Consider the following 16070-nt stretch of genomic DNA (forward strand, 5'->3'; position numbering starts at 1 on the left):
GAACATAAATTAATAAGCGTATATTTATTGGGGTGAGACAAGTATTTACGTATTTAAAATTGCAAGTTCTCTATTCAACTTGATGAATCTGTTTTTGGCGTTTCTGCTATTCTTATGATGTACGATGGATATTTTAGTAAAATTAAAGGACAAGTCATTGATGAATTTTTATTTGCTAAATATTTTGAAACTGATGGAGAAGGAGAGACAATTTTTAGATGTTTACAAGAATATTTAAATAAATTAATAAATGTGATATTCCGCTTGAAAATATAACAGCGGTAGCCACAAATGGTACATTTCTCAAAGAAAAAGGGCCCGGTATACGTACTATTCACTGTGTGTTACATAGGAACAACTTAGTAGCAAAATATCTGAGTCCAGAGTTACTTAAAGCTTTACAGTTTTGTATTAAGTGTATCAATCAAATTAAAGCCCAACCTCTTAAATCAAGAATATTTTCCAAACTTTGTGTAGAAAACGACGAGTTATTTAACCAATTACTTCTGCACACCGAAGTTAGATGGTTGTCTAGAGGTGCATGCTTGCAAAAGCTCGTTGAGTTATTTGACTACACGACCGAATTTCTCAGCGAAATAAACCCTGTTCTGATTGATGAACTCCAAAACAATAAGAACCATATTTTTTATTTAAACTTATTTGGAAAATTTAATGATGTCCAAACAAAGCTGCAAGGAAAAGATGTAACAATTATCGAAGCTCGAACAATACTGTTAGGCTTCCAAGTAAAATTAAATTTATTTAGATCTTCATTGCTACGTTAGGATTATCAGTATTTCTCAAATCTGCGACAGATGGAATAAAAGAAGAAGACTTGGAAATATATGCAGATCATCTTCAAAAATTGAGAGACGATTTTAAACTGCGCTTTGTTGATTTGGAAAACATTGACATCCCTGATTGGATTATTGAGCTAATTTCTGCTCAAATTGAAAACGTGGAAATCAACCTGCAAGATGAGCTTGCTGAATTATTATCGGATCTTGAAGCAAAGACGCTTCTTGAAAATTTAACAATAAGCAAATTTTGGACAAATATAAATATAATGCGAAAATATGTAAAACTTTACGAAATAGCTCAGCCATATATGCTAGCATTTCCAAGTTCCTGTATGGTTGAAGTCGGTTTCAGTCACGTAAATTCAATCTTAACTATGTACAAATAAATTAAATTAAATGTGGAGTTTCGAGGGGATTTAAGATTAAAATTGACCAATTTTGAACCCAATAAAGCGAACTTTGCAAAAAAACATCAGGCACACCCATCTCATTGATTAAGAAGCAATAAATTTGTAGTTACTTTACTTATTATTTCTATTTATTTATAATTACTTATTATTTAATAAATATTGAGGTATTTAAATTTCAACATTAATATATTTTTCATAAAACTATTGTTACACTATGTACTATTACCTTAATAAATGTTTAAAATCATAAAATAAATGTACAAACACAGTATCTAATAGAGTTTTATTTCAATTAACAGAAAATTACTTCTTATGAGGGTCGATGGAGATTTCGAAAAATTATATAGGGGTCGATGATCAAAAAATTTTGGTGACCTATGGTGTAGGGTATACCGGGCAGTGGCACTTACCTTAAAAAACATCAGTGTAGGGTATACCGGGCAGTGGCACTTGACCTTAAAAAAACATAGTGTAGGGTATACCGGGCAGTTGCACTTGACCTTAAAAAAACATCAGTGTAGGGTATACCGGTCAAATGTATACCGGACAGTGGCACTTAACTAGACCTAGTATATATTTCGGACATTTACCAAAGGTCTAGTCATACTAGGTCTAGTTAAGTGCAGCTGCCCGGTATATATTTGCCCGGTATATCTCACACTATGTTTTTTAAGGCTCAGAGCCACTGCCTGGTATATATTTGCCCGGTATTTCCTACACTGATGTTTTTTTAAGGTTCAGTGCCACTGTCCGGTATACATTTGCCCGGTATACCCTATACTGTTTTTTTTTAAGGTCAAGTGCCATCGCCCGGTATATATTTGCCCGATATTCCAAACACTGATGCTTCTTCTAATCTATTTTCAGTAAGTATTAAAATATCGAATAAATGTAATTATATGCAGGAATAAATTAATATCAAATCGGATGTAATAAATATTTCGGACATTCACCAAAGCGACTATGTGATTGTCAACATTCACCGGTGAAAGTCAACAGCCACCGATTTCGGTCATTCACAGTAACATGCACATATACACATAATAACCTCATCAGGACGTTTATTTCACACTTTGCCTAAATAGCATTTGTCAATCTATAGAATGCCTAGGCATTATAAACAATGTCTAGGGCAGAGGTCGCCAAAGTGGTCTATATAGACCCCCAGGGGTCTATTTAACAAAAGTGGGGGTCGATCCGAATCGGAAGGGTCGATTGGGGGTCAAAGAAAAAACAGTTCTTAATACGAAAATCACACATATCTAATTGAGTATGTAAAATTTGTGAATATTTTTTATATTTGAATTAATATCAGTTTCTTTATAGAACATAAATGAATAAACGCATCATCAAAAACGTGGACATCAACCTGCAAGATGAGTTTGCTGAATTATTATCGGATCTTGAAGCAAAGACGCTTTTTAAAAATTTAACAATAAGTAAATTTTGAACAAATATATATATAATGCAAAAATATGTAGAACTTTATGAAATAGCTCAGCCCTTTTATGCTAGCTTTTCCTAGTTCCTGTATGGTTGAAGCCGGTTTCAGACACGTAAATTCAATCTTAACTAAGTACAGAAATAAATTGAATGTGGAGTTACGAGGGTATTTAAAATTAAAATTGACCAATTTTGAACCCAATATAGCGAACCTTGCAAAAAAAAAAAAAAAAAAAAAAAAAAAACCCAGGCACACTCATCTCATTGGTTAAGAAGCAATAAATCTGTAGTTACTTTACTTATTATTTCTACTTATTTATAATTACTTATTATTTAATAAATATTAAGGTATTTAAATTTCAGCATTAATATATTTTTTATAGAACTATTGTTACACAATGTACTATTACTTTAATAAATGTTTAAATCATAAAATAAATGTACAAACACAGTATCTAATAGAGTTTTATCTTAATTAACAGAAAATTACTTTTATGGGGGTCGATGGAGATTTCGAAAAATTATATAGAGGTCGATGATCAAAAAAGTTTGGCGACCCATGGTGTAGGGAAAGTATGTAATAATTCTCACATTTCATGCTTTGCCTAAAAACATCCGGCATTCTATACAATGCCGGCGTTTCATACTTAGTCGGTAACATATAGATTACATAATTAGTTTTACATATTGAATATTTAGTATTGCATATCACACAATCAGTTATATGTAATATGAAAGTAAACTTTATTTTTTTACCGTTTAATGTGTGTAAAACGGTAACTAAATATTTTTACCACAAGATTTTACATCTAGATTAAACAGTGAGATATCTTTATAATATAGCGAAGTGATAACACATTTGGTTTTAAGCTATTGATTTCAGACAATCGATTGCGTAAAAGAAATAAAACCGAAAGCATCAATTAAGAAGAAAAAAAAAACACAATAATAACTAAGAAAAATCACAAAAAATGATAAATAAATATTACTGGTAAATACGTTTAATTAAAGGATAAATTTATAATTGTAGAAAGTGAGACGAACTCTCTGCGTTAGCTTATGGTTCTGTGTTTCTACTAATGAAGCATGTGGTTGTAAATTAATAATTTTTAGGTTGTTGTAGTTCATTAATGTTACACTAGAGCTGCACAATGAGCTATTGGCGACTGTCTGGGAAACATACCTGAGGATGATCCGAAGACATGCCATCACAATTTTGATCCTCTGCAGAGGGGATGGCACCCCCGCCTCGGTAGCCCGATGACCTGCACTTTACGGTAGAACAGTTTAACGAGAACCCATACCGCACACCCCCGGTCCCTACGCAGACTGATCCAAGTGGTCACCCACCCTCACACTGACCGCAGCCAGCTATGCTTGACTTCGGTGATCTGCTGGGAACCATGTCTTAACGATCAGTCCACGCGGGACAATAATTTTTAGGTAAATACCGGTTTAAATATTTATTAATTTTATACTAATGACAGCCAAGGATGTTTGGTTCATCGTTATTTGAGGATCGTATGATGCGATATTGCTTGTCCAATAAGAATGCACGAAACAGTTAGTCGATAATTACCTTTCAGTGATTTATAAAGATATAAACTTTAAAAAATCCTAGCTTATTTGTTGCAACTATCTTTCATTTGCAACAATGTTAAATCTAAACTTATATTTTAATATGAAGAGATTTTTCAATTTTTTTTTAAAAATTTCCAATGAATCCTGTGTTAATATTTCGTCAATTCAGGTATTTACAGGGCAGATTTGTGGGCTACTCTTTCAGGGGCACCACGTTAGAGGTGGGCCAACGTGGCTCCCCCAGTAAAGACATATAGTACAAAGAATGAAAGAACATCCATGCCTTGCCCGGGATTCGAACCCATAATCTTTCTGATGCGAGGTCAGTTCCTCTGTTCAGTCGGCATTAATATGAATAGATTCTAAAATGCGGGTTCTATTTTATCACTGTTAGGTTTTAATGAATTGAACATCTTTCGGAAATGAATAACATGAAAACATTTTTTCTTCTTAAATTTTACGACTCAAAATTGATTTAGTAAAAGTATAAAGTAAGATTATTGTCCAAATATCAAATAAAAAATACAACGTAATAAATGATGTGCTTTGTTCACATTTTTTTCTTTCTTCACTGGTCAGCTTTTGTGTGGAATGGTTCAATATAGCGAGCCATGTTACGAATGTTCTGCATTGACATTCATTTCCGGGTAGGGAGGAAGTTTCAATTTCAGGATACTTAATGCTTGTTATTGCTTATGGTGAATGTTGTTTTTGATTATATTGCACTGACTTTTGAGAGGCCTTTTAACAAAAGGAACATAAACTGCCCCAATTCTTCACCTGGCAAATTCAATATGCTTTCTTTTAATTGAGGAAAAGAATTCTAACAAAAAGATTCCAAACTATTTTTGAATCTTTTTCTATTATACAGAGATACTATAAAAATAAAATCCATAATTATGGATCCAAGGCATTAAAGGTTCGTCAGTTACAATGAGTGCTTCAGTTTTGTTTGGTGGAGTCACCTTCGTATTTTTCTTCGTATATTCTATGCCTCAGCCAGAGATAACAACACCGGGAGGCATCTTGAACACGATCTGCCATAAAGGTTGCACTGAGATAGTAGTCCATGAATCCAACTGCTGTGAGTAAATTTTAAAATTTCTTATCCTTTTCTTTGGTTTTTATACACTTTACGAGAGAAATGAATTCTTTTTTCGTGGACCTGAAAATTTAAAGTTTCAGTTAGTAGATACTGGTTGTTGTATGTACACTTTAATAACTAAGTAGCCACTTTTTCCTCAAATCTTATGAGTCGGTGAAATCTTTTCATTTAATAGCCACTTTTTGCGAACTATCTTTTTTGCTTACATTATATTACATTTTTAAAAATTAATTAATTAAATTATATTTAAAAAAAATTCAAATTAGAAATAATGTACGGCTAAAAAAAGTAAATTCAACAATGAAAATGATATATGACACAATATAGTTAAACAAACTGACTTTAAAGAACTTTTTTTGAAAATATTGTGGAGGTAAAATATAATTAATGTATACTTTGAAATATGTGAATTGTTAAAGAGCTCTCATTCTACATGAATCTTTCCGGATGGATTATTAAAGATTTTGAAAGGCGACATCATTTTGATGAAAATTCTGTTTTACAGAGTCTTTCTGCATTAATCAACATTAAAACAATAATTTTAAAAAAAATCGATGAGTGAGCGGATATTTATTTAATTTAAGTTGTCACATTTTTGTTGATTCGCCGCGTGGTAATTTTCTAGCCCACCTCTTCGGGAGAAGCGTAAAAAAGTAGTTCAACTTTTATTGACGTCAGTGCTGCTTAATTATGATAATAGATCCTAATGGTATTATAGTAATAGGTATCTTAATATGATAATAATAGGCTAGAATAATAGGCTTTTTACTATCCGTGGAAACGTAATAACACCGAAATGCATGTAATTAACAGGATTTATTCCTTTCATATTTGTAAAACTTTATTTTAAAAAGATTACTAACATTCATAACTTTTATTCTAATGACCAGATTTTCGTTAATCGCAATTGTTTGCGAGCTCAACCTTAAATATGCGATAAAGTTAGAACGATGAATTTCATCTTTTGTGTGATTTTTTTAATTTTATTGGATCAGATAATTTTCTCTGCTTCGTAAACTAACATTCTAAATTTTCCATCGCTCTCTTAACTTAACTATTAGGGCAATATTTTCTAGATTGCGGCACCCACACCCACAAATGAAGATCAAGAATCCTAATGTGTCGAATTAATATGGATTTTTTTATTAAGATGAAGTATGTTTTTGTGCCTGTTTGCTTCCCTTTAAATATCGTCAGCAGAAATTGATTAGCGAATGTCAGCATAAACTCTCGAATCATTAAGATTTTTTATTAGTTCTTGAAAATTGCAATATTTGAACAAATGTTATTCTAGTTGATATTCTTTTTTTGGATCACTGTAAAGTTTAACGAATGAAATTTGTTGCAAGGAATAATTGTGAAAGCCCCGAAGAAATGTTTTTTTTTGTACTTTTGACATTTTAGTTATTTTTAAACAAACAGCTTTTTAAATAAAACGGTTGCCGATAACAGAAGTTATCAGGGCGAAGAGGCGTAAAATAGGCATATGGAGAAGACTGGACCAGTCCCACAATTTCTATTTGATTTATTAAGTGGTTACATACAGAGCAAAGAAAAACAAATGAAGAAATGCTATATGAATGTTGCAACGCATGAAAATCGTTAAGAAGCAAAAAATCACTCCCCACCAGGGCCGGATTAGCCTATAGGCACACTAGGCACGTGCTTAGGGCCTGCGAAATTCAGGGGCCTACTAAAAACTTGGGAGAAAAGAATTTGTTGACAAAAACAAATTAGCTTTAAAAACAACAAGTGTATTTCGCACAAAATTATGAAGATGCAAATAAAAAATATAATATTTCTCGGTAATAAATTATTTTGCAGAATCTTATGATCTAATATATTACTTTTTTGCGATTTTTGGATTCAACGAAATCTTGTATTATGCTGTCGAATTTTTTTCTATTAGTAAACATTTAACCTACCTTGCAAATTTATTTATAAATAATTTCAAAGGATTTACTTTTGACAATGTTAATTTCCTTCACTTAGTTATTATAGTAGTATCATAAAAACTATGAAGCTATTTGTAGTATAACTTGTAATTAATCTCACTATCAATTTCACTGTTTTCTTTGCTGGTTTGTTGTTGTATTGTTGACGTGAAGTGTTTACATAGTTATTCATCGAACTAATCATAATGGTATTATCGATATCAACTGCAATATCGGCAGTATGTCGGTATTGCAGATAAAGTTCGATAAACAAATTTGTAAATTAAAATCCATATTAATAAAAATGTTAAAAAAAAATATGCAAGAAAATTTTAGCTTATATTTTGAAAAGAGGGGAGGAGTGGGGGAAGGAGGGGAGGGCCCAAAAACGGCTATGCCTAGGGCCTACGAAAGGTATAATCCGGCTCTGCTCCCCACAATATAAGGTTACGAAAAACAGCAAACTCTGTTTATTTTACAGAATTCTAATGACATAAGATGAGACGGCATTACAATTCGAAGATCAAAATGTTATGTGGGGTATACGCATATAGCATAAGTCAGGTGGTATTTAGAGTCTAATTTTACATTGTTTTTGTATTCACGTGTTTGGAGATTATGACGCAACTCATTCATAAGATCGCAGGGAAGAAGAAAACGGCGCAGTCGGAGTAAGATAAGTTTTTCTAGACTCACCCAAAGAAGTTGTGACACACATATTGCATTGCTGCATCCTGATTGCACGAAAGAGTATAGAAACGAATTCTTTGGATCAGCAGAAATCATGGATGATTTCTAAGAAGATCTTTAATAGAAGATTTAGAAAATCTATTTTTATTTATTTACTTGATAAAATGAAGTACACGCATTGAATAAATTGGGATCCTTTAAATTTTACCTAAATGCGCAACATTAAACACATGTTTAACAAATATTTAAAAAAAAAACATTAACTAGATACATCTGAGTTAACTCATTCTGGACTAATTGCAATGAAAGAAGGTCTGACAAAGGGCTCGAGTTTTTAGAGGAAAGGAATGGAAGGAACTTCATGATTAGCTGAAAGTTAAATCTTATTACTTAATGAACTAAAGTGACGCGCCACTTAATATTTGACTTGATAAGAAAATGAGAAAAAAAGCTCTACTATAGTCTATAGATTACAACAGGAAAAAAAGTGGTTTGAATGCCAAATCTGCTACATTTATTGATTTCATGAATAGTGTGCTGAGAACAATGGTCACAATAAGTACTTCAACTGTGATTTATGTGAATATTTATGTGGGTGCTCTTTTTTCCTATGGTGTACCAGGGTTTCCGCTACGGTAGCTTTTTTCGCAAAATGCGAAAAGACCCCTCAAAAATGCTAAAATTCAACAAAGCATTTTCGCATTTTTGCTAAAGGATTTTACTAAATTCCATTTAAAAAAAAGCTTCTGCGAAAAACTATGACGCTAACATCCATGAAAAAAACTTGATCAAGCAAGAAGGAGAAAAAATCTAAATATCTTTCGCAAGAAGAACCATGACGCTAGCGTTCACGAAAAAAACGTGATCAAACGAGATGAAGCATAGCGATCAACAAAAATGGCAAGTGCTAATTTAATTTATTCTTCTTTGAATTTATTTATTCTTCTTTGAAAATAGATGTTACAAAATGCTCATCCTTAGGTACAGATGGACCTTCAGTTATGACTGGTGTTAGAGCGGGGGTTGCTGCTCTGTTCAAAAACCAAAATCCGCATTTAATTTCAGTACATTGTGTGGCTAGCATTAGCCGTGAGCCAAGCAGCGTCTGAGAATGCTTACCTGGTAAAGTTTCAGGACATAATAAAAAGAATTCACTCTTATTTTGAATGCTCCCCTGCAAATACCAGGCGATTGAAGAATGTTCAAGATATCCTTGAACAAAAATCAAGGAAATTCATAAAGTTATTAACAACTCGGTGGTTGTCTTTGGGGAATTCAGTTACAGCTCTGGATTGCAACTGGCAAGCTCTTGTTAGTGTTTTAATGGAAGACAAACGTCCTGTTGCTCAAGGGTTGTTAAAAAATATAACTACTTTTTTGTTTTTAGCAACCACTGCCATCATGAATGATATCATGTTCAACATTAATAAATTAAGCCTCATATTTCAAAAATCTAATTTAAATTTTGAATATGTTCAATCAAGTGTGAAGGCTTGTATTTCAAGTTTAGAAGAAATAAAAAATGGCACCGGCACTCTTTATATGAGTTTTTTAGATGATGTGCCTAAGAAGGAAAGTGAAAAACTTGAGTTTCAGGGCCATATAATTTTAGATGGACTGAAACAGAGGGAAATATTCCGTAATTTGATGCACAATTTTTTAAACTGTATCATTGAAAATATTACTGATAGATTGGGAGATTTGGATAAAATCGAAATGTTCAATATATTTATACCTAGCAGGATGCCCCATAGTTCGGAAGAATTACAGCATTATGGTGTAAAGGAAATCCGTTGCATTTTCAATTTGTTTCCGGAATCTCCCAGAAAAGATTTTCAGTTTACAGAGACTGAATTACTTTGTGAATGGGGATTATTTAAACACATCTTAATGCAACGATGTAAAAACATGTCATTTAATGAATTACTTTTATTTTTATATACCAATGATGTGTCTGAACAGTACCCATTAATAACTTCTGTTATAGAGTATTGTGCAACAATACCAATGCACACTGTTGACTGTGAAAGGGGCTTTAGCTGCCTTAATTTGATTAAAACTAATATTCGAAACAGGTTGTTAATCAACCATGCAAACAATTTGTTAATGATTAATATTGAGGGCCCTGAAAGTGCATTTAACTTTCAAGAAGCATTTGTAAAATAGGCAAACATGAAAGAAAGGAAGATTGTTAATTATAAACCAAAATGTTTTGATAAATAATAAATGTGTTTTTTTTTTTTTTTTTTTTTTGTTATAGGTATTCTTTTTGATATTCTTGTACATTAAGCTATTCTTTGTCAGATAACTTACAGTACTTGTTTGATATAAAGTAATTTTATAAGCCTAATGGCATTTTAGCATTTTGCTAAAACTTTTTTTCAGATTTTAGCTTTTTTGCTAATGAATTTTTAGACTCAGCTTAAACCCTGTGGTGTACCCATCTTCCCCTGTTAAAGACCTTTTAAACAGTTTGTTTGATATATAAGTGAAATTTCTTCTAAAATAATTCGAAATGAAAGTATATAGTATCATTTAGGCAGGTTAACTGGTTGTTTTTAATTTACGCTTTGTTCTCTATCGATATATTTTTAAAAAAAAATTAATTGTCCCCGTCTTCCTCATCATCAAAATACCAGGTGTTTCTATATGAAATGAATAATCCTAAGAAACTAAAGTAGCTGTTAGATTCAAAATTATTCAGGCGAAAAAAAATCGACGTGCTTCGAGCGCTCAATAACATGACCTTACCAGGCAGGTCTTGAAAAAGGATGCATTGTTTTGTGGCGTTCGAAACAAGTCGACTTTTTCCACCTTAGTAATTATTGACAGGGAAAGAGGTTTTTTGTTGAAATTATTATTATTAGGAATTTCAACAGTATAAAATTACTTTAAGGTTTGTCTGTTAGCCTTTAAATCTTTAATAATTTTATAAATGATTCCAATAAACCAAATCCTAAATTTTATTTACAGTTCCACCTTGTAATACTTCTTTGTATGAACGATGTGTTGTAGCACCCAAGATGACAGCAGAGCCCTCTTGCTTTATGGCATCAGATACTGCTCTCCTCATCAATCAAATGAAAAGACCCTATATTTGCCGTTGCCATCCATGTCTCTACAGAAACAGTAACCATATTTGTGTCCCAGTTTGTCCAGTAGAAGAGACAGATGATTCAAATTAGAAGAAATGATTAACATATGCATGCATAAAGCACACATTTACTTTTGCACTCATTAAAAGTTCATATTTACTTTTTTATGCTTGTTAAAAGTTGCATCCTGAATTAAAAAGTGTCTCACAATAGAGAAAAAAGCTGAAAAAGTGCTTTGAAAGTTGATTGTAAATTCATGTTTTTGTTTTTTAAAATGTATTATAATTAAATATTGTATATCTATAGAATGAATTTCATCATCTAGAAAAGTTTATAGAATCTATATAGAATTTGCGTATGGATTAGCTATATATATTGAATTTCCTAGAAATCTGGATAAACGTTTAATTTTCTAGAAATCAATATTCTTTCAGCTTTAAAACAGTTGAACTTGTTGTACAGTACTAACGGAAATATTTGATTCTTTAAGAGGATGCTTTAACACGTGAGAAATCATGAGGAAAATGTATTTTTTTTCTTCTTCAAATTATGAAATTACAATCAAATTAAGGCAGGATTAGCTGTTGTTGTGGAGAGAGGAATTAAATCTGTTTTATTTTCATTGCAATTTGAAATTTTTTTCTAAAAAAAAATTTCATCATTTAAAATATCATAGTTTACTCTTGGTTTACCTGAATATTTTTATTTTTATTTTAAATCACTAATATAGTTGAAAATAATTTGAGATGCTGCCATGTTATAGCCTCCGCTTAATGTAACTTATTAGAGTCTACTAAATGTATGTCTGTAATATTCTATCACATTTCAACTTTCATATCGTTTGACAAAAAATATGCGATTTCTTTATATACATAATTGTAAGCTAAGTTACAGTGAGATACATTTGAAACTGGTTTCATATGAAAGAATACTTCCCGAAAATATCCATCCATACATGATATATCAAGTATTAAAATTGACGCTCTAGTTATTATAAAAATGACATTCGTTTAAACAGCAGAAAGCTTTTTACCCATATTTTTAACGAAAAGAATATAACAACAATTCCATATATTTAGACGATTTTCCGACATCAGAAATAATTAAACAGCAGAGAAACCTCTTTAGTCGATGATACCATAATTCTTCATTTTCTTACCCCGCAGCGACTTCTCAATTAAAACTGCCTTATATTATCACTACAGTCTCTATACTCTCAAAACAGTTCCGAAAATCACGTCAGCTTTTTTAATCTATCTCGTTGTACTACTTTTTATTATTACTTTACTTCTTATTATATTATTTATTTTATTATATATTTTTTTATTTTATTATATATTTTTTATTATAATGTGTATATTATATTGTAATATTAGTTTATAACAATGAGCAAGAAAATAATAAACAGAAAATTACATTTAATTGCTTTTTTTTTAAATGAAATATTTTTACAATTACAAATTATAAGGAGAAAACTTACAAGGATACAAACACTAATGTGATTTCTGTATTGTTTTAATTTTTACTAATTCTTTTATATTTAAAATTTTTAAAAAGAATTATTATTTTTTCAATTTAAATTAAGTTTGTGTGCCACATAAAATGCCACCTCTGGTTTAAAGTAACTTTATTTTTTATATGTCAAATATAGCATACACGAATCTGAATTATTTAGTGTTAAAAGTCATGTTTCTCTATTCAGATATTACCTTAAATTTTACATTACATTATGGGAACATACCAATTTTATTTTAAATTACGCTTGATGAAATCTTGAAAATTAAAGAATAAGAATACTGTATAAAATATGTATATATGTATAAGAATACTGTATATTAGATAAAAAATTATTTTTGGAAAAATTTTAAGAAATATATACAGAAAAGTTCGTTTTGTTCAGATTATATATTTTTTTAAAACTCAAAATTTCAGGAGAGGGATAACATGGGCCCTTTGCTCCATCACTGAGTAGAAACAAATATAGCCCATGTTAAAAATAAAAAAAAATAGTGTAGAGCTTTATTCTGTAATAATTCCAGGTAATGTTTGAGTATAGATCTTTATATTGAGTTATTTAGAGACTTTAAAAACAAACACACTTCAAAGAACCTTTATTTTTTTTAAAAACTTTTATGTATTCAAAGAACCTTTATTTAACTTTTATGTATTTTTCATATTAATCAACGATGATTGAATCAGCCTAAGTAAAAACATTAGAAAAGAAATAAGTTCTAGTTGCTCCGGAAGTTTGTGCGGACTGCAAGCGAAAATAAGCCCCGCCTACAGATCAGGTGAATACCCAGTATATAGCAAATCTAAATTTTTATTCACCTTTATTATCCAGTATATAGCAAAATTCTTAAAAATAGGTTGCAATTTTTTTTAAAACTATGCTATTTTATAACCATCGTTGAACAGCCAACCTTATTTCCGGTTTACGACTACTTATTCTGTAGCCTTGTAATTTTGAACCCAATCCAGAAGATAAAGGAACTCTTGGATCAAATATCGGGAGATACTCGTCTTCATGGAGGACTCTTTTGATGGAACTAACCAGCATTTCGTTACACGCAGAGGAAAACCACGAAAATTTTCAACGGTTAGCCTGACAGCAATGGGACTCTCACCCATAATCCATCTACCAGTGACGATATTTTATGTCAGCACTGTGATCGGTGTATCCCGAATGCGAAGTTCGGATCGACTAGCCATCGCTGGGATTTGAAACAGGTTCTGGGGTCCATCAACCATTGGGAGGCGAGTGCTCTATCAAATGCCCCCGAAAATTGGAGCATATTCACAGTTATTTATGTTACCCAAGAAAAAAACAAGAAAAATGAAATAAATATTAAAAAATAAACTGCTGAATTAATAATGCTTGATTATTTGGCGTATAATATGCATGGCCAGCAAATTTTCAATTTCAAACACGTTATTTTGAAATGCATACATACTGCATTTCAAAATGCATCTATACAATACTTGATCCATTTTCTCTAACATCACATTTACTTTCCAATTCCAATACTTTAAACTTAATTTTTTAAAATTGATTTCAGTAAATATTCCTTTTCGATAGCAAAAGAAGAAAAAAACTTTTTATATCCGCATTTAAATTTTTATAAATTAAGAAAGTATTAGCAGTGAATCCCGAAAATAATAGTTACTTATTTATCAAAGCTCTTCGATAATATAGTAAGATATCGTCAATATAATCTTTTTTTTATTGATACATTGGATTAACCACAATGAATTTTGCAAACCTAACTTCATATTCGTCAAGCGATCCTCCAAAACCATAAGTATTACATTAATATACTCTTTATCAAAACGTTTAGGTTTTCAGCCAGTTTTTTTTAGATCCAGACCACTCTGTGCACTGTTTTGAGTGTTCAACTTAACATTACATCTACTATTGCAAAACTGCATGACTTAGAAACTCGAAATTACGACAGTGTGTAAAAAAATGTACACGGAGTACAACAGAATAATAATAATAAAGCATTTGAGAGGTATTAACTGTCAAACTTGTAAGAAAAAACACCATGCGTGCCGCTCTACGGGCTGCAATTACATAGTTGAAATTCGACATGCTGAAAGGGCCATTTTTATTTATGTAACACGAGCTTCTACAGCGAGAAATTACGAAAGTATGTGAAAAACTGCACAAGGAATTCGATGGGGGGGGGGGGGACAAGATTATTTACATATATATATGTCAGCCTATTTTTGCCGATTGAATTGTAAATACAGAGTAAGAATTTGACCAGATGAAAGGGGCATTTTCAGTTACGAACTTGAGGTGAATTTTTCTCTCGATATTTTAGTCCTTTCGAAAGTGACTGCATTTTAAGTGCTTTATTTCATGAATTTTTATTCATTTTTTTTTCTTTACGTAACATTTTGTTTTGCGACTCAAAATCAATTAGGTTTAGAAACTTGAAATTACGAAGGTATGTCGAAAACTGTGCAAAGAATTCCATGAAATAAAAAAAAAATTTAGATAATTATTTATTCTTTGTTATCAAAAAATGTATCTTTCTGGAGGTCATAAGTTCCTGCTTAATTTGTTGTCAAAAGTAACAAATAAAAATAAATAAATAAGAGAAAGTAAACCGATGCTGCCAGACATAAAAATGATAACATTCAAATAGAAATTATAAATGTCCACGAGAGAGAGAAAAACAGTTTCCAATTGGAACTGTTATACAATGTCAAATTATCATTATATATTTTGTTAACAAATAAAGTTACTTTTCATTTATTACTTCTTATTGTGTCACACATCCTGAAATTTTTCTTTTAAATGCAGTTGATCATTTTTCAGATCTAAACAATCGTTCATTTTGCTACCATTAACAAATTAATAAAATGTTCTTAGATAAAATTGTAATAATTATATATTTTATAAACAAAGAAATCATCGCTTTGAAAGGTATCCAATTTCAAGGAGAAAATAAAAAAAAGCAAAAACGAATGAGAGGCTGCCACTGGGGTTGGCTAGCAGAGCGAGCAGGGGGTGAATTCTCCTAGTCATTTAAAAGAATGGACCTTGTATACAGTCGAACTTTGAAGAAAATAAAACTCCCTTCAAATTTCCTATACACTCAATGTTAAAAAAAACTTGATTTCACGAATTTTTTTTTCTAATCCCTCGATAACTTGAATTTTTTTTCTCCACAAATAGTGCAGATTTTTTTTCTGAAATTAAAAAAAATATTCCCAAAATTTCTTTTTAAGAATGGCTGACAAGGCATGGAATGATGTGTCTTCCTCTACGATAATGAATGGCTTCAAGAAGTCTGGATTCATTAAAGATCACAAAAGTAGTCAAACAATCAATATCGTTAATTCTGCCGGAAACTACACCGAAAATGATTGGAACAGATTGACCGGACTCATGAAACTTGATGACATGGAATTTCATGACTTTGTAAACATAGATGATGCAGTAACAGTGTGTGGTCAGTGGGATGACAGTGATATCATCGCTCAAACGAAAGCTTCTTGTG

General features: G+C 31.2%; 1 protein-coding gene across 1 annotated transcript; it reads left to right on the plus strand.

The window, feature by feature from the left end:
- Positions 1-4790: 4790 nt before the first annotated feature.
- On the plus strand, positions 4791-12460 carry LOC147814218 (uncharacterized). Its single transcript, XM_087159967.1, has 2 exons — positions 4791-5318; positions 10937-12460. The coding sequence occupies exons 1-2, from the start codon at positions 5168-5170 to the stop codon at positions 11146-11148; spliced, it is 363 nt and encodes a 120-aa protein (XP_087016093.1). The 5' UTR covers positions 4791-5167; the 3' UTR covers positions 11149-12460.
- Positions 12461-16070: the final 3610 nt, after the last annotated feature.

This window comes from Parasteatoda tepidariorum, chromosome 3 (genome assembly GCF_982258835.1).
Source record: "Parasteatoda tepidariorum strain Cologne lab strain chromosome 3, Ptep-v5.0, whole genome shotgun sequence".
Lineage (NCBI taxonomy): Eukaryota > Metazoa > Arthropoda > Arachnida > Araneae > Theridiidae > Parasteatoda > Parasteatoda tepidariorum.